The sequence below is a fragment of the Limulus polyphemus genome, unplaced genomic scaffold (genome assembly GCF_000517525.1).
Source record: "Limulus polyphemus unplaced genomic scaffold, Limulus_polyphemus-2.1.2 Scaffold1, whole genome shotgun sequence".
NCBI lineage: Eukaryota > Metazoa > Arthropoda > Merostomata > Xiphosura > Limulidae > Limulus > Limulus polyphemus.
This window is the reverse complement of record NW_013665611.1, coordinates 339232-364558: the sequence shown is the minus strand read 5'-3', so window position 1 is coordinate 364558 and position 25327 is coordinate 339232. Positions and strand designations below refer to the sequence as shown.

The 25327-nt window shown below is 33.6% G+C and overlaps 1 protein-coding gene across 2 annotated transcripts in view; it reads left to right on the top strand.

Moving 5' to 3' along the window:
• The first annotated feature begins 3074 nt into the window (after positions 1–3074).
• Positions 3075–25327, top strand: part of LOC106459239 (tyrosine kinase receptor Cad96Ca-like) — a 60683-nt gene continuing 38430 nt past the window's right edge. For both annotated transcript variants that reach the window (XM_022387441.1, XM_013918875.2), the window contains exons 1-3: positions 3075–3385; positions 10458–10538; positions 19901–20052. In XM_022387441.1, the coding sequence (XP_022243149.1) occupies positions 3328–3385; positions 10458–10538; positions 19901–20052 (291 nt within the window). In that variant the 5' untranslated portion in view covers positions 3075–3327. The remainder of the gene's footprint in view (positions 3386–10457; positions 10539–19900; positions 20053–25327) is intronic.

The following is a 25327-nucleotide window of genomic DNA, read 5'->3' as shown; positions in this document are numbered from 1 at the left end:
TTTCTCGTGACAAATATTGAATTCGACCAATTTTTTGTGGCTGTTGTAACTACAAAATGTAAGGACGTTAGGTATGGACGAAACTTCGTTTGTTTCATTGTTCGACAAAAAAAATCACAAAAAAGCATTAAGATTGACTAAGTTTTAAATAACGCAGATGTTTAAAGAAAAGACCAATGTTTAATGATGCGCAACAAATACTTAAAAATGAGACTCAAAATATAATATACATTATACTTAATGATTGAATGATTAGAGAAAAAAATACCGTGAGACTTGAAATAATTTCAAACACTACATATTTGGAAGTTTTACTGCATCATAATCAGGAATGTAATACATATTTTTTTCTCAAAAGCCACATGATCGCATCTACATACAAATTTAGCTTGCAGAATTTCACGCTATCTATCACAATATTTCCCCCTGAACCTTCATCCTTATTTAACACCTTAAAATACTTTTATTAAATTTCATTATTTCAATAGGTTCACGGATATTCTTACCGTTAATGCTCGCAGTTTGTGCTAAAACAATAGTTTTTTCTCATTGGATCTTGTGTTTAGTTTTATTAGTATATTGAGCTAAAGGCGAGATTTTTGTATTATTATTCTAAATGTCTTTATATGTTCACTTATTCTGTATTTCGTTTAGTTTGTCCTTTATAAATATTCCCATATCTACATGTTATTTATACATATCAATTTTTTTTCCATTAAATCAATTGTTCATCGGTCTATATATCGGGCTCCCATTGACACAGTGGCATGTCTGCTAGAAACCGGGTTTCGATACCCGTGGTGGGCAGAGCACAGATAGCCCATTGTGTAGTTTTGTGCTTAACTTAAAACAAACAAACAAACAAAGATATTTTGCTGTTGTTTACTTTTTATTTTGTGCTTTAAATGACAGAAACGTGGTAATAACAAATATTTAACCGCTCTCAAAACACTAAACTTCAACTTCAAAATGATCTTTCAGTAAAACAGAAATAAATCAGAATGTTTTTTATACTTCAACAATAATTTCAAATAGATATCGATGGTATAAGCAATAAGCTGGTTTATGGTTGTGCAAAACCAGTTACACACACTTCAACTAGTATAACCTATCTTCGGAAAGTTTAGACTAAAATAAACTAAGAAAACATACAATATTCCCAATATAGGTATTGGCTCTCTGATTGGTAAAGATCAAAATTCGGTCTTCATGTCTGAGAAAATGTGTGTGTTGCACCTTTACGGTAAGGACCAGTTAGATGATAGAGAAAAATTAAACACATTGAGATTTCCAACCAGTTCCCAAAGAAACAATCCAATAGATCTTATCAATTATTATCCTATCAAATTTTTAAAGTATCAAGTTCACAAACTCACACTACCTCCTCATATTAACCATTACACAACCAAATACCAAGCAAAAAATGATATTATTTATTAACAACCTAAGTCCTTTTTATTTAAGTTTCGCAACTTTCCTTGATTTTCCAATGCCATGAAGCACAAGGTATATACCCGCCTTAGAAATTCTAAATCCAAGATCTGAACACATCTTTACGATCTGATTGCAGTGCCATATTACCCATTCGCGATCTAGACAGCTGCCTAGAACCCTGAACCTGCGCAGCCTGGATGGGCTTTTTTTTCAAATGTATAGCTTTGATGGGGGGAAAAAAGATATCAAAAACCGAAACAAAACAAAAGAAAAACATAAAATACTATGCTGTATATTCGAGAATATATATATATATGTATAACCTTCCAAGGTCTTATTCTGGTCATTGCAGGCAGAACTTATGGCTCTTGGTGTGGATGGAATATTGCTTGTTTCACAGGTTCACCTGTGAAAGCTTCGCGTCTCTTTCGAAATTTCATTTTTATTCCCATATGAAATGGGAAGGGGTAGCTCTTCAACAACCTTTATGCCTAGAGCCCCGCAAAACCTAAGTAGGGTTGTTTCTGAGCATATGAATGTTTTGTCTCGAAAAGAGCTCTTACATACCCTTCCCAACAACTTTCAGAGGCATCGCACTACCAACACACGACACATGTAATTCTTATACAATCAGTTCCACAACAACTTTCTAACGGCTATTGTTGTAACTGGACTTGCTGAGTTGCATATTCCCAATCGTTTAGATATTCCGTACTCAACGCTTGTAATAAGAACCATTATGTTTACAAGGTTATATCAAAACAATAGTTTTTTTGTTTGTACAAATAACAAAACTATGTCATAACCTCACAACATAGTAATCACTATCAAAATTAAAGAACAATGCTAAAAATCATATAGGTCGTAACTGGCAGATTAAAGAACAATATAAAAGTAACTAAGAAACTAATTTATAAGATATTAAGGTGGGTTTGACGTAAAGTACAAAACACCATATTAAAAAACGCATAGTTTGAGGTATACCTGTATAGGAAAGGTAATGGACATACCACGTGGCCTAGCGTGTGACGCCCCCGGTGGCCCAACTGTAAGCTTCAAGGATTATATAACGCTTAAACTCGGGGTTTAATAATGGGAACAGCGCAGATAGATCATTGTGTAGCTTTGCACTCGCAAACTAACGAAGGTGCTACACAAAGAACTAAAGACTTTACAAAACCGTTTACTGCTTCCTAATAACGTGCATAGAGAGGTATTGGGCTTATCACGTTACCTAATGTTCAATGAAGTTTTTCTTTCTTGGCAATGCATGTGAGCTACCCATGTGATGCACAAAATGTTTATCATTAGTAATACCTCACTTTTCTTATATCTATTTTATCAGCAAGTGTTAACGTCTTTTTACACGAAAAACTCGACAGAAGGTCATTCAAGGCTACTAAATCTGAACGTGCTCTAAAATCATTTTAGCCTCCTGCATAATAAGGTTTGTGATTGGCTAAAATCCTCTTGTGACCGCGAACGTCGTTTTGCAGTGAGGTTGATTTAGACCCTGGAGCAATGTAATACACTTTGAACGCCCTCTTGAGACGTGACCGATTTTATTTTGGCAAAATAATTACACGCCTGGTTTTGTTACACATGCAGTAGTCCTTCCACCAACCAATCAGTGACGTGTTGGAATGACGTCGTGCACACGCTGGGTCAGGCAAGCAAGTTACATGTTGTGATGCTACAGAACGGGACGAGCATACATCTGCTGCTTATGGTGCGAAAATTCAAACTTATTGCTGATAAACTGTAAAGTAACGACTAAAGTGCTTAACCTTTGCTTTTATTGGATGTGATCGTCTTTAGAAATCTCGAGATCATACGACGGTGGAGCCACAAGGAACGTCTAATCGAAAACACAGCGACTCAAGTGAACGTACGATGGTGACCTGCAAAGCCCTGCTGGTGGTGTGTTGTGCTGTCTTCCTGGCTGCACCAGGTGAGAACGTAGTTTTTTGAAAGCAGACGTCATAAGAATAAATGTCAAAACTGTTTTCCGTTGCTCTTATGTGATAAAGTCAGAACAAACTGGTGGAAAATATTTTGATAAATAAACATATAATATTAATAAATTGTTAAATGCGTTATAGATAGTTTAGGCAGATCATTCGTAATGAGTTGAATGTGAAGTGAGCGCCAACTGCCTGTTTATTAGAGAAACACATGAAGACAAAAGGCGGAAGACTTTCGAAACATCTTCCTCCACATATGAGCTGCATGTATATATATCTACAAGTGTTTTTCTAATAGGCAATAGTCACCCATTTCATAGTCAACTCAATTATTAATTCTGTTTTCACAGAAAGCAGACATTATTTAAAATTTATTTTCACAACAAATACGTGGTAGATATATTTAAAACTTTTACGTAAAAAGAGATGTGTTTTGAACTTAGTAACTTACGTTTTTATCCATAAAATGCTGGCAGAAAGATCTGTTTTACGAATATATACAGTGCAGATCCAAAATGGTCGTCAACTAGTAAAATGTAACATAAATTCAGTGACCCACTATCTCTAGAATCACACTTTTAAAAAGTCTGAAAATAAAATATATTACAGTACTTACAGGCGCGGGTCCAGGGGGTCTGGACCCCCCTACTCGGGAAAAGCATAATTAAATATTTTTAATATCTAGATAAAGAAATTTTATAAATGAAAAACTAAAAAAAAACCAAGTAATCATAAATTAACCTTAAAAACAAAATTTATTATTTTGTTTTTTTTATCTAATATAAGTAAGATGCCTTCCGTCTTATTGTTTTACTTACTTTCTTTTTCCATTTGGACCCCCCTCCTGCTCAAAATCCTGAATCCGCCCCTGACTTAAGAAGTCTGAAAATAAGAAATATTACAGCACTTCAAGAACAATACTTCAAGTTAAATATTATCACCAAGTTCGGGTTCGTTGACTAACCCCCCGAATAAAAAGCGAATATGTTATATTGTTCTACTAGTACTAATGTGGATTATGGTCATATTTTAGGTTTGCAGACGCGATTGAAATGATAGCAGATTTGTTTCTTAAACAAGATACGTCGGGAAGTTTCTGTTGATCTCAAGCTGCATTCAGTTACACTTTTCTCATGTAAGATGGTAGTATCAACGTCATTCGTCTTACACCTCCCAAACAAAGGCGTGACAGTTCAAGTAATTATACAGGAAACACACTCAAAAAATGTGCGTGTTTTTATATATATTTGTCTAAACAAAGCCTTCTTATATGTTTCCAAAACCTTTTCTCACTTACATCCATTTCACCATTTTTAGCAACACGGAACGCTAATATTGGAATCATAACCTTTGTTCTGAATGTGTATTGTATGATATTTATACTTAATTGTTGAATAATGAAACAAAGGTTCGTTTGTGATTCAAAGAGAGATACGGTTAAGGTTGTTAAATGTTTTCCCCACAGAACCTGTGAAACTTGTAGTTCAATGCTCAGGCTTTCCGTTACTGTACTGGCCTATATGTCGTGTGACGTCACAGTCATAAATATGGCATACAAAATCTTAAAATTCCTTAGAAGTAAAAAGTAAATGTGAAGCAAGCATGGGGGGGGGATAAAAAACTGGAAATTAACTACTTGTATATAGTGTTAAGGGTGAAAACGATTAAAAAATAACAGAAACTATAAAGTAGTATTTACAAACTACTGATTAGCTGAACAAAACAGCCAAATAAATTTTCCAATTATAAAAGAACATAGCTCTCTCACGATTAAGTAGTCATGCCAAATTACAAAGTTCTCTTACAAAGGAACCACTTCAAAAGATGTGTCAATATTAGTGCTCATCAACCGTTGTTATGAAACCACCATTAGCGTATTCTTCAACGCGTGAAATTACCCTGTGAATACTATCCATGAATGTCTTGTAGCAAGCAGTATTGTTTAACCATCTCCGGTAATAACGGATTTTACTATGGTTTAAATGAAATGTTTAACCCTCTATAGTTAATACCCCGAAAGGATAAAAGTTAATCAAAACAAAATTCAGTAATAGTTATTTCTCTATAATGAGAAGTTTTATAGATTTTTACTTGTTTATGGCGATGTAACATGCTTTTAATGGAGCTTCTAGTATAAATTTAACACACTGACTTTTAACCGTTGTGAATGTTTCTAGGAGGTTTTTTTCTTGTATATTTTCATATGATCAGATAATAATCAATCCTAATAAAGAGGGCCCTGATATAAATATATTGCATTATTCCTTGTTTTAATACTCATGTTTTCAACAAAGAAAAATACATGAAGGGATGCACGAATATTTCTATTTTGATTATACTTCCAGTGGAAGCCAAACTACATGTTCAGTATAAAAATTATTTGTTTTGCTTCTTACGTAGTTTCATAGATCTGGAGGTATGAGAAGTATATTATTATATTTATTAAGTTAATTATATTTCCAACGAGGAGCGTGCAGTAGTTGGTCAATACCAACTTGTAGCTTAGTTGGATATGCCTATTTCGTTTCGGTTTTAGCTACTTCAGAAAAACTTCTGATTAGTATATCTAATGCAATTACTTTTTATTGTTTATTATTATACTTTTAATATAAAGATGATATTGCACTGTTAGCTTAGATTTTGTATTTAGAAGGCTAACCTAAATCTCCTAAAAATTTTATAAGTAGAAGCGTGAGGAAAATACCATTTAATTAACTATAATGATGGCAAAGTTGGTTTTTAGTTTCTCTAAGTACGTAGCTTACTCTGATCGGATGTTATTAATATATACAGAATACTGTATATTGTGAGAATCTATTTTATCTTCACCTCAAAAGGAAGACACTCCTCATTTCTAGTATAGTGATGGCAAACTTGGAAATAGTCAAATACTCCTTGGCTTCAAATGCTCTTTTATATGAATACTGACTAATAAATATGATGTAAAGTGATAATTTCGAACATTACATGCACTCGGGATTTAAATTAGCGTTTTCTCCGATGGCTTATATTGTAAGCGAGAAAAAGTTCGTCAGTTTTATATTTCAAATTAGAAAACAAAGGAAAAAAGGGAATAATTTGGGTAATTAAAATCAAGAAAATTAAAATAATTTGTATTCTGTTCACGAGCGCAAATATTTGTAATGTCGTGGGATTGAAACACGTCGCTGAATATGCTCGCACTTTCAGCCATGGATGTATTATAATATGACGACAAATTCTACAATTATTTGGCAAAGAGTTGGCGGTGGGTGGTTTTCACAAGCTACCTTCCCGCTACTCTATCACTTCAAAATTATGGATTGTTAGCGCAGATAATCCTCCAGTAGCTTTGCGCAAAAAGCAACAAACAAACAAACAATACAAAATGATAAACAAACTGTGACTTTGTTAGGTCACATCTTTTTGTGTTATTCGATTTTTATTTTCCTTAAACAATATTTTTTGAGGTCAAAAACAGGGTGTTATCGTGTTTATCACACATAAAGTAAACGTAATATTTGCATAACGCTAGTAAGAAAAAATACAGAACATTTTATGTGCTATATGATCAAAACACTATTTAATGCAATACAGGAGGTTAAGCTCGTTGAACATCAAGGATTTTTCTAATTTCTAAAAACAACCAAAAAAAAGGGCTGTACAACAAAGGTGTTAATCCAGTTAGGATACAAGCTTATAGCCCTTCTTGATCCTTTAAAAACTGGTTAGAATTCCAAGTCCTATAGGCGTAGCCATGATTTGAGGGATCGTTTGTTTTTCACATGGTTAATTTTTAGTACCTGTGTTCCTATTGGCTGTTTTTGTCCCAGAATACCACTAGTAGACTGGTCAAGGAGCAGACGCCTTTGCGAACTGATATATATATATATATATATTTTTCTTCTCAAGTCTCAAGAAAAAAAAACGTAATTAGACAACTAAAGTCTATTATTTTTACCTTGCGTGTATAGTCCGGTAAAAATAGAATTAAAGTTTAGAATTTCCTGAGTATAGTTTCTTCGGTGCTTTATAATTACATAAACGAATCATAATTATACAACTCTTAAATTCTTAGGTCTAGAAATATTCATTGAATGTAACACACCACTGCACTTCTGCTGATACAAAACATTGCTTCATAAATCATGTTCCTGCTTCGCGCCCTATGAACATGATAATGTGTTATGACACAGCATAAAACTGTGAGAACGACTTTAAATTTAAAAGACAAACAGATGTTTGAAGTCAGTAGTGATTGGTCATCAACTGAGAGTAGAATAAAAGTGAAAAGTTAATTTGTTAAGAGCTGAGAATGGAACAAAAAAGAATCACTAAATAAGGAAAGGTATAGTATAATCAACATTCATATTTATCTTTGAATGCATAGTTTAACGTGTTTTAAATTACCCATTGTGCATATACCAGTGATTTTGCCAATAAGTAAAATAATCACTATCAAATAATATGACAAATTATTTTATTTTGTGTTATATTGGAAAATCTCAATATTCTAGATGAACAGGATAAATTCCAGTGTATTTTGTTGTTCGTTAACAATTTAGGTTTTGTAGATTAAAAAACAAAAGGGTAAGCTCAAGATTTTGTTTTTGATGAACAGGATAAATTCCAGTGTATTTTGTTGTTCGTTAACAACTTAGGTTTTGTAGATTAAAAAACAAAAGGGTAAGCTCAAGATTTTGTTTTGTAAATATTTTAGTTTCAAACCTATGTGTTAAAGAAATGGTTGACCCTTGATGGGTCAGCGGCAAGTTTATGTACTTACAATGCTAATATCTGGGGTTCGATTCCCCACTGTGGACACAGTAAACAGCTCACTGTGGTTTTTCTCTAGAAAATAAACAAAAAACAAATAAATTGTTAAATACATCTATGTATGGCTTGAAACCGGGTTTCGGTACTCGTGGTAGGCAGAGTACAGATAGTCATTGTGTAGCTTTGCACTCAGTTACAAACAAACAAAAAACATCTATGTATGAGTGGATGCTGTTATATAATAACGTTGCATTCTCTGCTGAATAACTTGTAAAAACATAATTCTGTATTATTTAATGAGAAGTAAATGTTATTAATAAATTCGCAAAGTTACAGATGTATAAAAAAAGTATTCTCATCAAACTCTCTTCCTAACACGTTAAAATACAGATTAACGTCGTTAGCGAGTTGTAGTTACGTTAATGTCGTAATAAGAATACATAAGTATCGATAATACCCTCTAGAACGTATGTTTTTACTTATACCAGTGTACTTTAAACACTAAACTTTAGAGCATTTAAGGATTGAATGGCTGTAATTTCAAAATAAATGTAGCATCTATTGAGATACCTAAAAGCCGTTGTATACATTTTTCACCAATGGCTGGCACAGTATAATCACTGACTAATCTTTACCAGAAAAAAGTACCAGTAATGGTAGTGATTTAGTTACTTTAAAAACATTGAAAGTTATAATAATTTGAATAAAATGTTAATTAAAAAATTACCAGTAATGGTAGTGATTTAGTTACTTTAAAAACATTGAAAGTTGTAATAATTTGAATAAAATGTTATTTAAAAAAGTACCAGTAATGGTAGTGATTTAGTTACTTTAAAAACATTGAAAGTTGTAATAAGTTTGAATAAAATGTTATTTAAAAAGTACCAGTAATGCTAGTGATTTAGTTACTTTAAAAACATTGAAAGTTATAATAAGTTTGAATAAAATGTTATTTAAAAAAGTACCAGTAATGGTAGTGATTTAATTACTTTAAAAACATTGAAAGTTGTAATAAGTTTGAATAAAATGTTATTTAAAAAAGTACCAGTAATGGTAGTGATTTAATTATTTTATTTAGAACAAAGCATGATATACTACATGTAGATTTTCTTGAGGTTACAGTATTTTTTTTAACTTTAAGTTATATACGTTGTCTTTAACTTATATAAGAACACACAAATTGTTGATCCACCAGTAAGGGAAGTTGAAGTGAATTTAATTATCATAGTTTACACTGTTTGTAAGAATCATGTACCTAGTGGAATGTCATTAAACATAATAAATTTTCAGCAGGATTACAAGGTAATTTGAATTTAAAAAAAGGTTCTTGCATATGTTTGAATGAAAACGTAGGAAAGCAGTTACACACATAGCTGTCACAAATAAATATCAATTATATTTATGACAATGTTACAGCAAACAGTTATAAAGAGTGCCAGTTTAGAGGCCATATATCGAGAGACTATCGCGAAGAGCTATCTTCCAGTGGAGGGAGCAAAGATAAAACTTTATAATTTAGTTTATAATAAGGAAGTTTATTTGAAATACAGTGCAGAAAAAATGTTTCTTAGTTCTGAAAATATTCACTTTTCATAATCTCAAGCATTGAAGTATCAAGCATCAAAATAATAAACATTAAAATGAAGTAAATAATTTCTGTTTGAAAAGTTTATTTTTTGCTTTCTTAAACTCTCAGTTTGTATAAATAATATAGTATAGTAATCTTTAAAAAAAAACACTTCAGTATGCAATGCACATTTGCAAGATTCTATAATATTGAAAGGTTATAAATAGTTATTAGGTAACACTCTGTTGAATTTAACTTTATAGCTTCTAAACTTCACTGTTTGACAATCTTTGGAGTTCATTGTCTGTGAGCAGAGCTTTATAAAAATAGATGGCCATTGATGGATCAAATATAAATTATTGATAAGTCTTGTTTTCTTGAAACGTTAGTTGTTGTTGTATTTTGAGAAACATAATTAATAGCTAAGTATTTAAATAAAGAATTCCATTAGTGTTTAGTTTGAATTAAATAATTATGCTTCGCTTAATATTGCTTTAAAAACATTTTTCATTTATTCCAGTTTCGCCAACAATTTTTGAGAGCCTCGGTTAATAACAAAGGACCGCTTCAATAAATCTGAAGGCTTATAACTTTAAAAATTGGTTTCGATACTCGCGGTTGGCACAACACAGATAGCTCATTGTATAGTTTTGGGTTTCATAATAATAATAATAATAATAAAAGAAATTATAAATATAAACTTAGGTATATCTCTGTCTACTTCTATATTATTACAGGGGAAGGATTTCCTGGACATAATTCTCCTCCAGTTTTCGACCTGACGAGAGAATGGCTAATTCCTGAAAATGAACCAGTCGGTAAGTGCAGTAATTACTTTCATTTTGAAAGTTGTAATATGCTTGAATAAAATTTTATTACAAACAGAAACCTTAAACTAGGTAGAACTCTAAACTCCTAGATCCCAAAATAAATGTTAACGTGATACGATGGTTTATCGAACAAAATTACTTATTAGTTTTGATACTTTAAAACGAATTAGTATAATGTATATATATATCTAACGACACAATTGCGGCTCCATTGTTTTCATATAACTTTGGATTTTTATTTTTTTACTTTTACGTACCTTTTCTATGGTTTTCTCGGTGAGACAGCGGTAAGTTTACGGACTTACAACGCTAAAATTCCGTGTTCGATTCCCCGCGGTGGACACAGCAGATAATAATGTGGCTTTACTTATTAAAAAATCAATGTATGATTATGTACTCAGTGACTTGCGCATTTGAAAGAGAAGTCCCCAGTGACTCAGTGGCGAGCTTTTAACGTTAAAATTCAGGGTTCAATACTCTCGGTGGCCATAATGCAGAAAGTACTTTGTGTAACTTTGCATTAATATAAACAAACATTTAAAAAGGAAAAAAGTATTCCCGGCGGACACGATGCAGATGTCCATTTGTGTAGATTTACGCCAAAACAAACATTTAGAGAGGGAAAAAAAAAATTAAAATATTACACCAGTAATATTTTGTAAACATGCAGATAAATGTGACTTTTGATGTAATACTCACATGCTATTTTATAATAATAGTAAAAGTCCATAAAACACAACAAAGATGTTTAATTTCGCTTTGAAACAATGTGTACAATGATGATTTATTCAGTGTGTACTTTCATGATTAGATTTAGATGTGTAAAATTATGTTTTATTTGGTGTGTACTTTCATGATTAGGTTCACATGTGTAAAAGCATGTTCTATTCGGTGTGTACTTTCATAATTAGGTTTACATGCATGTCCAGTTGGATTTAAAAGATTGAAAATCATCTGATACACGAAAACCTTAACGATTTCTCAAACATCGTCCATCAAGAATCCATAGATATCTCGTTGTAAACGTCATCAATCACTTTTTTATCATTAATCATTCGAAAAACCTCTCGAGTAATTAGAGTTGGTGGCTTTCTAAGAATCTGTGAAGGCTGCTTTTTATATAATTTTTATATGCTTCGATATGTAATTTTAGTAAACAAAAGTAAGAATGGTTTAATTTGTGTGTGTGTGTGTGGTTTTAGTTATACCTATGAATGTGATAAGTAGAATGATAAATACTCAAATACATTTAAATGTAAGGCTTTCGTGTTATTATACACTAAACATTTTACTGACAGTTCCTGCAAACGTAGTTGATTGGGTTGTTTGTCTGTCTGCGTCCTAGAGCGTGAGATGGCCCTCTAGTAAAGCTCTGGATTTTTAAGTTCACGAGCTGAATTCGGATTCGTAATATCACTAAATGCCACACTTTAAGCTGTGACAGTCAAGTTAATCTCTTATCGTGGATGGTGGGTGGTACGGTGCTGTTGACTGACTGCCATCTTATTGGTAAATAGTTCAAAAATAGGGACGGCGGCAGATAGCCTTTAATATCTTTGCCATATATGCAAGTACTGCTTGTGTCCATTCTAACTCATATACGTTTTCAGCTTAGTAAAAACAACAATCTTGTTTGCGTTTTCTATGTGGTTTGATATTTGGTCTCATTGACTTAGATATGTGATTTAGTTTGTTTTTATTTAACAACAGTAGATTTTAACGGTTGAATAAATAAGAACACGTTCAAATATTATTTCCAAATGAAGGACGTGAGCACTAATTTTAGAGAGAAGTAAGTAGCTTATCTATTTTCTAGCATTCTAATCGGAATTTATTTTTTGGAAAATTAAAAACTAGGAAGTTATTGAACACGCGAAACTTTTCTTTTTATTACCAAATTATATGAGATTTTTTGTGTTTTTCAACGAAGATGCACAAACTTGCAAAGCTTTTAAGAAAATGTTTCATTAAAGTAATTTGTAAAATTACTTAGAAATTACCAACATTTTACTTAGTTAAAGGTGTTATATGTTTTAACGTATATATGGCTTACTTATATTTGCAAAAGCACTGGCATATCGTGTGTGAACCTAAATATATTTATTGTGTATAATAATTTCGCCATGATGAGTAATTAATTCAGACAAGAGAGGCAGTTTATCGAAAACTCTTTAACATGGGCCCCATACTTGCTCTTCCCGTTTCCACGAGACAAATTTCGTATATATATATATATATATAGGATTTTAGTATTTTTTTCTTTTTAGGTCTCAAAAATGATTAGGCAATTAAAGTACATTATTTTTTTCTCTGGACCTTTTTATGCAAAATAAATGGGCTAGTGGTAGTTTCACGAAGTATAAAAATGATTGAAATTCATTATTAAAAAACACGATAATAAATTAGAACCAGGTAATAAATGTGATTAAAGCACATTGCGTTAGTAATTACAGGCCTGACATAGCTTGGTGGTTAGGATACTCCATTTTTCAGTCTGCAGATCGCGGGTTCGAATCTCGTCACCGAACATGCTCATTCTTTCAGAGGTGGGGGCGTTATAATGTGACGACAAATCCCAATTTTCTTTAGAGTTTCAAGTGGGAAGTGTTGACTAGCTACCGTTGTTTTGGTCCATCACTTCTGACTAAATTAGGGACGGCTAATGCAAATAGCTTTCGAATAACTTTGCGCAAAATTCAACAAAACTTTAATATCTGTATCCTGGAACGTAACTGCTACCCACAATACTTATTAGAAAACATTACCAACACCTTCCTAACAAAGAAACTCATAACTCCAATTAAGATACCAACTGTACCCAAACTTACTATATACTCGTGTCTTCCCTATACTGGTATACAAAGCTTAACTTTAAAAAATCAACTTTAACATCTGTTTTTGTATCTATGATAATACCTATTTCATGGCAATTTATAGAAGGCACATTTATAAAGTTAGATAAACCTTTCTTAATTTAAGAGTTTCAGGGAATGCTAGCTCCTTTATTTCTGGAGTGAAGATATTTACACATTCTCAATGCTAGCTCCTTTATTTCTGGAGTGAAGATATTTACACATTCTCAATGCTAGCTCCTTTATTTCTGGAGTGAAGATATTTACACATTCTCCTTTCATTAAAAATTTGGAAAATATGAATAAATAAAGAGAGCAGCTTAATTACTTTAAACTTTTCGACGAACTAAAAAACAAAACCCATAACTTTTATGTTTCACTAGTTAGTAATCTTACAGTGCCCTGACATGGGTGCTGTGAGTACTTTCGAAACCAGTGGTAATATCCGAAATACTCACGATAGTTCTACGCCCATGATACACATAATTCTACTAAACATGAACACTTTCGAACATGAAAAAGTCGAACCTACCAGATTCTGATAGGTCTGCCCCCCTCAGTGGCCTAGCGGTATGTCTGCGGACTTACAACGCTAGAAACCGGGTTTCAATACCCGTGGTGGGCAGAGCACAGATAGCCAATTGTGTATATTTGTGCTTAACTTCAAAACAAAACAAACTGATGGGTCTGATTCTACTCCGTTTCGTGTTTGTGTTGTTTTGCAGATTGATACATCATTGCCAACTCAATGGCGAGACTGTTCATTTTATTATCCCTGGCACTGTAAGTTCAGTTTGATATCAACAGTGTCGTTTTACGTAATAATCTGTAGCAAACTCAGCAGCATGCAAATAGCTGTAAGAGTCTTCTAATAAAGCAAAATATTTTTCAGTAAATAATGATTAGCGTTAGCCAAACTGTCTATCTTTTTAAGATTATTTTCAGATTTACGCATATTAAATGGTAAAATACTTCAGTTTTAGTATATAAACTTATCGCGAGTAAATTTACGAGTCTTTTAATTCAATCCTTGGCCTTCGGGCCTATCAGCCATATCTTAAAATTCTATTCGCTTTTAGCCACTTTAATCCAGCGTTTAAAACTTTATCACGTCCCGGTGGATATAAATTTCTTAGCTAGAGGGGAATGAAGTTTAAGTGGCAATGCATTTTTTATAGTAAAAGGTTTTTAAGGAGTGAAAAAAGTCGGCTTAGCCCGTTGTTACTGAAGAACCGGTAAAATGTTGAAGAACCAGTTCAGTTTACGAGTCAGATAAATATATAGATAATGTCGTTAGTTGGTGAATATAATAGAAATTGTAGCATAAACAATGAAAAGTACATAAAATTGCTACAAAAAATAAAATTGCTAGACAGTAAATTGAATGCACTCTGATTGACAGACGAGACATGAGTTAAAAAAGTAAAGATATTTTATCGATATCCAACCATCGGTTTACCAGCTGGATTAAAAACCTTCAAACTTTCTAGGACTAGCCTTAGGCCTAATTCCAAGGTTGTTCCTAACTGACAGAACTGGTGCCTTCTTATAACTTAGTTTCGAACATGAAAATCAAATGTACTGATTCTGGCATGTAATTGGTAAAACTATTCTGCACTCACGTTTATGACATGTAAATTAAACGTTTTTCTTTCCAGAAACTTTAGGGGGATAATCCGATAAATCAAAGCATCAAAAGTACTATTCCGTTACACTTTTAAAGTCGTGCAAAGTAAAAAGTAAATAAAATTTGTTTAAAGTAAAGCACAAAGCTACAAAATGGGCTATCTGTGCTCTGCCTACCACGGGTATCGAAGCCCGGTTTCTAGCGTTGTAAGTCCGCAGACGTGCTGCTGTGCCACTGGGGGAAAAATGAATAAATTACAATATTTAATATTTTTGAATAATCAAAATAGTAATTTATATATCTAAAGATCAAAGCCCGTCGGTTAAAATTTACGCTTTTCGCCAGCTTATGTATACAAAAAAAAATGTTCTAGCTTCGCTGTGCTTTCATTTATATTACCTTCTTGTTTGACAAACCAGAAAGTCTACAGAGCCACCTGGGTTTTGGGACCGTGAAATTTTTTTCCTGCTGACTACGAAACCCGTGTAAATAGTTTCCCTTAAAAATTAAATTTTGTTAACAGTTTTGCTTTTATGCTTAAAACAGGAGTAACAAACACGAAAATAAACCGTGGTATATGTCAACAAGTCTACACTGTTTTCCGCAATCCGTTCTGTTTTCATATTCCTTCCACACCACCCTTTAATATACAAAAATCCTATGCTTAGAATTTTGTATTCAAGACTGATGAGTAAAACATGGTTCTAATATGTGTGATATTTTCTACTAATGAATTCTGTTCACAAAGATGTCGTAAGATGACCTCGTTTCACCTACAATTTTCTAGAAAGGGACATGTAAAATTTAGAGTCGCTGTTGGTTCTGTAACTTGTGTATACACATTCAGCGTATATGAGCATGAATATAGGTCTTGCTGCCACACGGATCTAGGTGTCAGTGATATTGTAAGAAATCTGGGACACGTGTGGTATTAGGTACGGATTTTCTAAAGTAGAACACTAAAGTTAGAGGGAATAGTTCCTCGTGAAGTCGAGATTTATACCGTAAGAATATCTAAGACGGAAAAATGGGAATTGGAAATTAAAATATAAAGTAAAATTTATCTTAAAAACTTACTGTAATTTTTCCAAATCGAACAGCGAGGTATATAATACAGTAAACCACAGCTAATAAATGGGAAGCGAATAAAATAAGCATCTGGCTTTTCTACTGTTTTATAAAAATGTTTGACGAATTTTGAATAACTGCTTTAAGAAAATTAATATCCTTTCAACAAATGAATGACGTCTCGTTCTTAGACGTCCAATAACAACTAACGCAGTTTACATTTACTTTGGTGTCCCTAAAAACTGCCATTGTTCCGAAACTTGCCATGACACGGGTGAAGTTGATCTAAGAAAACCAGGTTATCCGAGCGTTTGCTGTAATATAATTACGATTAACTTATTATAACGTGTTTTTTGAATAATATATTGCTTATTATATATATATATATAAGTTATGGTGTCAACTTAATATAATTTGCGTACTTGTATATGGCGACATATTATTGCGTTGCTGAATAATTTAGGAGGTCGTGTGAAATTTTCAAAAGTTTGGATCAAAATTTTAGCTTCTTAAATGTGCGTACGCTTGATATTATGGTTAAGTGTACAATTATGCATACTCATGTATACAGTGTATTCTAGGTTTACATATTCGAGGAATTATTACAACAAAATTTCTCTTGGATTATGTATTCAGACCCCTGAACTTAAAATTACTAAGAACAAACGCACATCTTGCGAGAATCAAACTTATTTTGTGAACCAGAGCACTTCCACCCATAGATTGACGTGAGAGAGAGTTGATTAATTGCATATAAGCATCGACATAGGTAGCCGTCATTTTAAGGTAAAAGGCACAACAGAATGTCAAATAATATCATGTATTAATATATATATCACTTTGTATATATATATATGGGCCTGGCATGGCCAAGTGGTTAGGGCGCTCGACTCGCAATCTGAGGGTTGCGGGTTCGAATACCCGTCCCACTAAACATGCTCGCCCTTTCAGCCGTTGGGGCGTTATTATGTGACGGTCAATCCCACTATCCGTTGGTAAAAGAGTAGCCCAAGAGTTGGCGGTGGGTGGTGATGACTAGCTGCCTTCCCTCTGGTCTTACACTGCTAAATTAGGGAAGCTTTGCGCCAAATTATAAAAACCTAAACCTGTGTGTATATATATATAACCTTATAACACTGATCGCAAATGAATTAACTCTGAATTACTGAAAAGGTATATTTCATATGGAAGGAACACATTCTTTTGGTTTTCATTTCTGATCTTTAGCTATGTTGAAAAACAGATGAATTATCACTCTTGGATTCATTTGATACTTAAGCTGATTATAATATTCGAGGAGCCAGACCATACTGGGTAAAGAAAATATACATAACTTTGTTTTCTGATAAACTACCTAGTTAAATATCTTATTATTTGATACTCAACAACGTATAGAAATTTAGAATCACTTTTTGTTCTCGTATTTCTTTTGTAAATTAATGCTGTAGTTGTACAGTCTTTAAAACATCTATTTCGTAATTCGAAACATCTGCTTGAGGTGGATTCCTGAACCTAAAACCGGTTTTACTGAATAAATATTTCCTAGTATTCGTCTCCTTTTTGTCCCGTTCACGTATGAGTAGTGACTAAGAAATTTTAGGGTTTGTTGAACTGTGTATGCATTTCCCGTTCTTTCCTCTATTTGTCACACGCCTTATATTTGAAGTTGTTGTGTTGTTGTTGTTGTTTTTTTTCGATTCAGTAATTCCTAATTAAACTGGTGCTTTCGAGCCACACAGTTTCTTCAGCGGCCTACAGTACTACAGAAGTTAATATTCATAGTTTAATTCCAGTAAATGGGGAAGGTCATGAATACACCCCGTGTAGGTGATCAGACTTCCGACACCTAGAAAGTTAAGCTATACTCACGAGGTTTTGCCGGAAATTCGTGTTTGTTTAAAGTAACTAAGTAAACCTCACTGACCTCCTTAACTTGTAGCCACAGAAAGGAAACAATAGGTTATGGTCCACTGCTCAAGACAAGCAAACATTGTTATATATAATTCTTTGTGAAATGGCCAGGCACGTTTTTTTTTTTTGGGGGGGGGGGGGCTTGTAGATTTTTTTAAAATATAAAATCACATACCGTCGATTCTAAAACATAAAAATATATACATTTTTAATTTGTTTAATGTCTGTATTTCACAAGGCACTAGCATTCTTACTGACATGGCCGCAATCAATGGAAGGATTGTTTGCTTTAAAGGAAATATATACCAACTCAATACATCACATATTAATAATAATTACAGATTAATTCCTAGGTTTTTCGCTTGAAAACAGCAACAAAAGAGCCCAGAAAAGGAGAGAGACAGTGTAAGAGTAACGTTAGAGGGTTTTGTTTTATAGCCATTAAATTAGCTTTACTTGGGGGGGGGGGAAGAAGTGTATGTTTTTATTTGTATTTTTGACGATGACCAGTCCTTATAATTTTTGGACTAATATTTCTTTTTCCTCCTTTAACCATATCACCTACCTATTATCCTTTGCTTATCATTTTACCATTTCTTACTCTTACTTTTACTCTACTTACTTTTTTAGCATTTCCCGTTTCTATCCTCTATTCTTACTCATTTATCTTCTGACCTTTCCCCTTCCTTCTTTTTCATAACAATTTGTTTACAATATAACCATTACCAAATATCTATGTTTTAAGTTTTATTTCTACCACTTATATTTACTCCTAACTTATCCTTTGAACCCTACCTTCTTCATAACCATTACCCTGTATTTTATTCTTTACTGTTATTTTTATATTTTATAACTTATTTCTTTTTAACACACATTTAACCCTAACCTATCCTTTAAATAGTTTATTCTTTCACACTAATTGCCTTTATTCTTTATCCAGTTCCATGTACCCTTAAGTACTTCACTCTTCCTTGTACCTGTGCTTTCAGCTCGACCGAGTTTTTCCACATGGATTGTGGTTTTCAAGATTTACCTTGTTCTTAAACATTCGCTCTTTATTTTATTTTTTCTATGAACATTGAACAATATATTTAAGTTGTGAATCTAGATCCGAAAATTTGTTTAGGAATTTAAGACTAGCACACTCACAAAAATAATGATTTTTATTGTGTCAGTGGCGTGTGAGATTATCAGACAGCTAGAAAGTGTGAATCAAACATAGTTTTCATTTTATCCTGTTGAATTAAAATGGCTAAAACTTGTTCGATCGTGTAGTTACTTAACATAAAACACACATAACGATTGTGGGCCTGGCGTGGCCAGGTGGTTAGGGTGCTCGACTCGCAAGCTGTAGATCGCGAGTTCGAATTCCCAGACTTGCTCGCCCTTTCAGACGTGGTGGCGTTATAATGTGACGGTCAATCCCACTATTAAGTAGCCCAAGAGTTGGTGGTGGGAGATGATGACTTTCCTCTAGTCTTTCACTGCTGCCCCCAATGGCGCAACGGTATGTCTGAGAACTTACAATGCTAGAAACCGGGTTTCGAAACCCGTGGTGGGCAGACAACAGATAGCCCATTGTGTAGCTTTGTGCTTAACTTCAAACAAACAAACAACCTTTCACTGTTGCGTGAAATTGAAACCAAACCTAACGATCGTGTAGTTACTTAATATAAAACACACTAAATTGGATATGTACTGTCATAATAAGTATTGTTTAGAAGTGTGCATGCTATTTTTAGAGGATATGTTGGATCTATTTATCATCTGTTCATCATTCTCAGTGTTACATCATATCGGACTCTATAATCTATCACTCAAGAATCAGGACTTTACACTGTTTCTTGGAGTTACTTATACTATACGTTTTTTTTTGTTTTTTGTTTTTGAAGGGAGTCGAATTACTACGGTCAGAGTACGTGACGATGAAAAAGACGACATCGAGTATGGTATTAAGCCCGCTGTGTACCTCGACGGTTCCAGTTTCTTCCGAATAAATAAGCGAACAGGGGATGTCTTTCTGGCCAATCCTGTCACAGGAGAGGTTAGTAACAACTACATGCATATTCTCAGGAGCTTGAAAATCTTGCAAGATACGTAGATAGTATTTAAGATCCCGATTTAAACTGGAGAACACTCAGAAAAAAATAAAAATCTTGCAAGATAAGTAGATAGTATTTAAGATCCCGATTCAAACTGGAGAACACTCAGAAAAAAATAAAAATCTTGTAAGATAAGTAGATAGTATTTAAGATCCCGATTTAAACTGGAGAACATTCAGAAAAAAATAAAAATCTTGCAAGATAAGTAGATAGTATTTAAGATCCCGATTTAAACTGGAAAACACTCAGAAAAAAATAAAAATCTTGCAAGATAAGTAGATAGTATTTAAGATCCCGATTTAAACTGGAGAACACTCAGAAAAAAATAAAAATCCATAAATTTGTATGAATTTCGTCGTTAAAACGTGTTTTATTAAAAACATTTGAACTTTCTATTTCAAGTAGATATTTCATTATGTAAAGATAAATTTAAAATTGTCATTTTAGTTACCAAGCAGTATGAAAAGACCGCCTTCCTGATGGGAAGGGCGTGGTCAAGAGGGTCATGTGCTGGACTGTAGAGCTAGTGATACATAATTTGTAGCCCTTTGGCGCAAAAACAGTTGCACCGCGCACTTTAAGGTCGTAGGTACGTTATATGATATACGATCGAATTCCACCTTTCTATTAGAATATCCCAAGAGTTAGTGATGAGTGCTAGTGCTCCTTTTCCTGTAGTCTATTGGTAATAATCTTCAAAACTAGATTCGGCTAGCGCATACGAATATACGATATAAATAGAACCGGAAGCCTTCCTGAATGAAAACGTTTGTATCATTGAAACAGTGGTTTACGAAGTGTCTCATACTAATCCTGAAATAACCTGAAAACTTCTAGAAAAATAGCTTGTTATGAATTTCGCGCAAAGCTACACGAGGGCTATCTGCGTTAGTCATTCCTAATTTAGTAGTGATATATTTTATACATTTTAACGCCCCCCACGGCTGAAAGTGCAAGCATTTCGGTGACGGGGATTCGAACTCACGACCCTCAGATTGCGAGCCCATGCCAGGCCCTGGAAAAGTGAATTTTAAATCTAAGTACCATTTATCATTAACTGGTATTAGAAACTTGTCATTGACAGCATAAAATGTTTCGATGTTATATATATATATTGACTGAAATTAAATTAACAGTAATACTAATTTGAACAAACCAATCATGATTTCACATTAAAAAAAAATGTTGGGGGGTACTATTCAGCGATATCTGATTTTAATAATAGAATGTTAGAGTTTAATTTGTCTTCCTTTCTTTTTTTTGCCGCGTTCCGCTAATAACACAATGGGCAAGAAACCATGAGCAAACGCTATTTAAAAAAACACTAAAAGTCATGGCTTGAAATCAAGGTAATTATATTTATTTTTAGGCGCAAAAGTTTTTCTATGTTAAATAAAAATTTTAATAACCCAGTTCTTGTATCTAAAGGTATCTTTCTATATTGTAGAAGTACTTTGAAAGGTGTTCTATAACTTTGCCATAAAATACAGTTGGTGAACACGAACCTATGAACAATTAAATTTATGGAACCTACGAAATACCGTACAGAATCCCTAAGTGAGTTGCTCTATTTCCTCCATTGATGTTTCAATTGAAATAATAAGCTCCATGATCCAAGATCCTACAATATGCTTATGTTCATGTGAATATTTAATTTTTTTCCTAACTTTAAATGAAGTTGATTAATGCAATCGTTTATATTTTAAATCCTCTATAATCTCTAAACTTCTGAATAAAAGATTAACAGCAACCAATCATCCTGACCGCTTCAATAGGACACGTTTGACCTTGTACAGTTAGTTAGTCGCTTCTGCGTGATCCTCAGTCGTAAGAAACCCGGAACATATAACTCCCATCTTAAGAAGATCCGGCTCTTAATTTCTTCGAGTGATAGTTTATCTATTGTCTACCACACGTTGTTTTTGTGGTTGTTGTTTTTTTGTTTTGATTTCAGTAATTTCACTAACGTAAAGTTGTGTAGCACGCATAATTTGCTCTCATCTTAAACTTATAATGGCTGAACCGTGTTTAACGTTTTTCATTTTGCCTTTGTCGGTTAGATAATAAGTTTGTCAGATTGTTCATTGCTCATTAATATTTGTCAGATATTGTATATGCCCGCTTGTCCGTTTCTCAATAATTTATGTAAAAAAATTATAATAACGGTGGGTATGTGAAAGTTTATTTAAAAATGAATTAGGCATTCTTGTGCAAAATATTTCCTTATACACTGTATGATAAAATGTATGTCATGTTCTTGTTGATAACGAAAAATGTAAGACGTTTCTCTGAAGCTGTCTTACAGTGCTTTGAAATATGAATAGGAGCACATCCGAAATCAATGGTATTGTCCGAATAACCCACAATACATCCACGCCAGTGATATACATAACTCTACTGAATATGAACGCTTTCGAACATGGGAAAAGCGAAGTTACCAGGTGCTGTTTCTACTATGTTTTATGTTTGTGTTGTATATCATCAATGTTCATTTTACTATGCCAGAGCACTGTGTAAATGATACATCACCCACACTCAAGCATAGCAGAAGTGATATAACACGTAATCAAAGTTTTATGGTTCTATGATTCTCTAAACCAGGAGCCGGGCGTTGCCAAGTGGTTAGTATACCAGGACGGTGAATCCGATGACTCACTTTTTACTGCCTGTAGCTACGAAAACACTGGCTGCGTTTTCGGGCCGTGGGATAAGTATGACGGTGAAATCCACTATTCGGTCAGACAAGAGTAGTCCAAGAGATGGCGGTGGGTGCCATTGATTAGCTACCTTCCCTCTAATCTATCAGTTCAAAAGTTTGAAAGGCTAAATTCAGATAGCCCCTCGTTAAATTCAGATAGCCCTTCTTCTAACTTTGCGCGAAAGTTCTCAAAAAGACAAATATATTAGTAAGGAATAAACTAGTCTCATATTATACAGGGTGTCCGAAAAGTCTGGAACCATAGGCACTTCAAAGAGTTTTACAAAATTTGTTCCAAATGCTGTCCTTGTAATTGAAAACAAGTTTGGATTAACAGCAGGACTAACTGGACCTTCTCATGCTTTAACAGCGTCATAATCAGTCACGTACCTGAAATTAAGAAGAGCTGCAAATCACCTATGGTTCCCGACTTTTCGGACACTCTGTATATATTAGTCAGATATATAGAAAAGTCGTTAACATGGGTGGTTAAACTTGAAAAACAAATCCTGAAAATTCTGTTACGTTTGAGAATACACATATTCGAGATTAAAGCGAATTCTGTTTAATTCCAATTCTTGTAACTTGGTAAGCATTTTTCTCGAGTTCTATATAAAATGATCACTTCAGCACTGGTGGCTTCAGGACATTCAGAAGGGGAAGGCGTGACCTATTGCGGCTGGGGATAAAGAAGGTAATAGTTTACGGAAATCGATCATATACCCCCCGGATCCAGAGATAACCTTAAGCTTTTCTGGAGGTTGGGGGGGGGGGAGGGATGTTACGCCCTGTGCTGAACCAGCTTGGGCTTCAATATTAATAAATAAACTATAAAATGTTCAATTCTCCTAAAATTATATTTTGTCATTACAGTGTTCTCAACAAACAAAAACACGGTAGTAAAAAACCCTAAAAGTATTATGTAAATATGATACCTACAAGACTGTGGATCATATTAATGTCCAGACTCGCATATTGTTTTTCCTGTCTAAAATGTAAATCATGATATTTCTGTATATAGTGGGGTACGAAGGTTATCCGTGAACAGTTGAGCTGCATATACAATGTACAGTTTTTAGTGTGATAGTGTAATCAACATAGTTGTATTTAACACGTTTAATGTTTAACGGTTTGAGCAAAATATCATCATACTGTGGAAAAGGGTATATTAATTTTGTATAGAATTGTCTTATTCTGCTGTTCATTGGTGTAATTATAATTATCGAATAAAGTGAAGACACTAGATGTACCAAAGCAACTCGAAGTCGCATAGAAAAATATGCGACGAAGAACTTGTAAGTCTTCTTAGTTATTTATTATAGTTGTTGATTGGAGTTTTTTTCCAATGCTCAGAAGTCTGAATATATTTCAAATATTTCTCTTTTTTGTTGTTGTTATAGGTCACTGTCGGTGACATTTTTTTGTTGCACTAAAAAAACTTAAAAGGTTATACATACAAAGTAAGTCAAAAGTCCTGTTCCTGTTGTTGTGAGGTAGGTGTGGAATATTGAAAATCTGCTGACAAAGGGTGTTTAGATATATTGGGGTCCTTTTTTACCTTACGTCATATCATGATATAAAGGTCAAATCAAGGATATACAAATTCTATCTCTGAAACTATCAATTTGAGGTAAATTGTGCCGATACAAATGGTGTATAGCACAAGGATATTACTCCAGAATAGTTGCTTGTTTATTATAATTTGCTCCCCTGAGTTTATTATGTAATAATAGCAAAGATACACTATGCGTGTCTAAAAATGCTATACAGCACAACAATATTACTCCAGAACAGTTGCTTGTTTATTTTAATTTACTCCCCTGAGTTTATTATGTAATAATAGCAGCAAAGATACAGTATGCATGTCTACAAAATCAATTTCAGTTACAAAAAAATTTTAATGTGTAGACCTTATGCAGAAATACATACTTGTGCATGATGTTTTATAGACAGTTGAACAGTTGCAAAGACTTTCACGAGAATTTCTGCACCTGCCACACCAATTCGTTCTTGCAGGTTTGGCAGAATTATTGTAGGTTTCGCATACACTCCTTATTTGATGTAACCCCACAGAAAGAAATCCAATGGCGTTAGGTCTAGAAATCGTGCAGACCAAGGTACAGGGCCAGCCCTGCCGATCCGATGTTCTGGAAATACTTCATTTAACCAATAGTAGACACATACAGCAAAATCTGGTGGTACACATCCTGAAACCACATCCTCTGTTAAAAATATCAAGAAATTCAGTCACAACACCTGCAACTCAGCTGCAAAAACGGTCCCCTGTTAATGTCTTATCATAGATCACTGGTTCAATTACATGGTCACAATAGAGGCCACCCCACACATTAGTAAGCCATTGTACATAGTAGAGTCGGTTGCCAAAACTAATGTGGGTTGTCAGATTCCCAATAATGAGCATTATGGGTGTTGACCACGCCATCCTATGAAAACTATGCTTCGTTGAACCACAAAATGAGAGATAGAAACTGTGGATCTTCATCCTACAGTATGAGGAG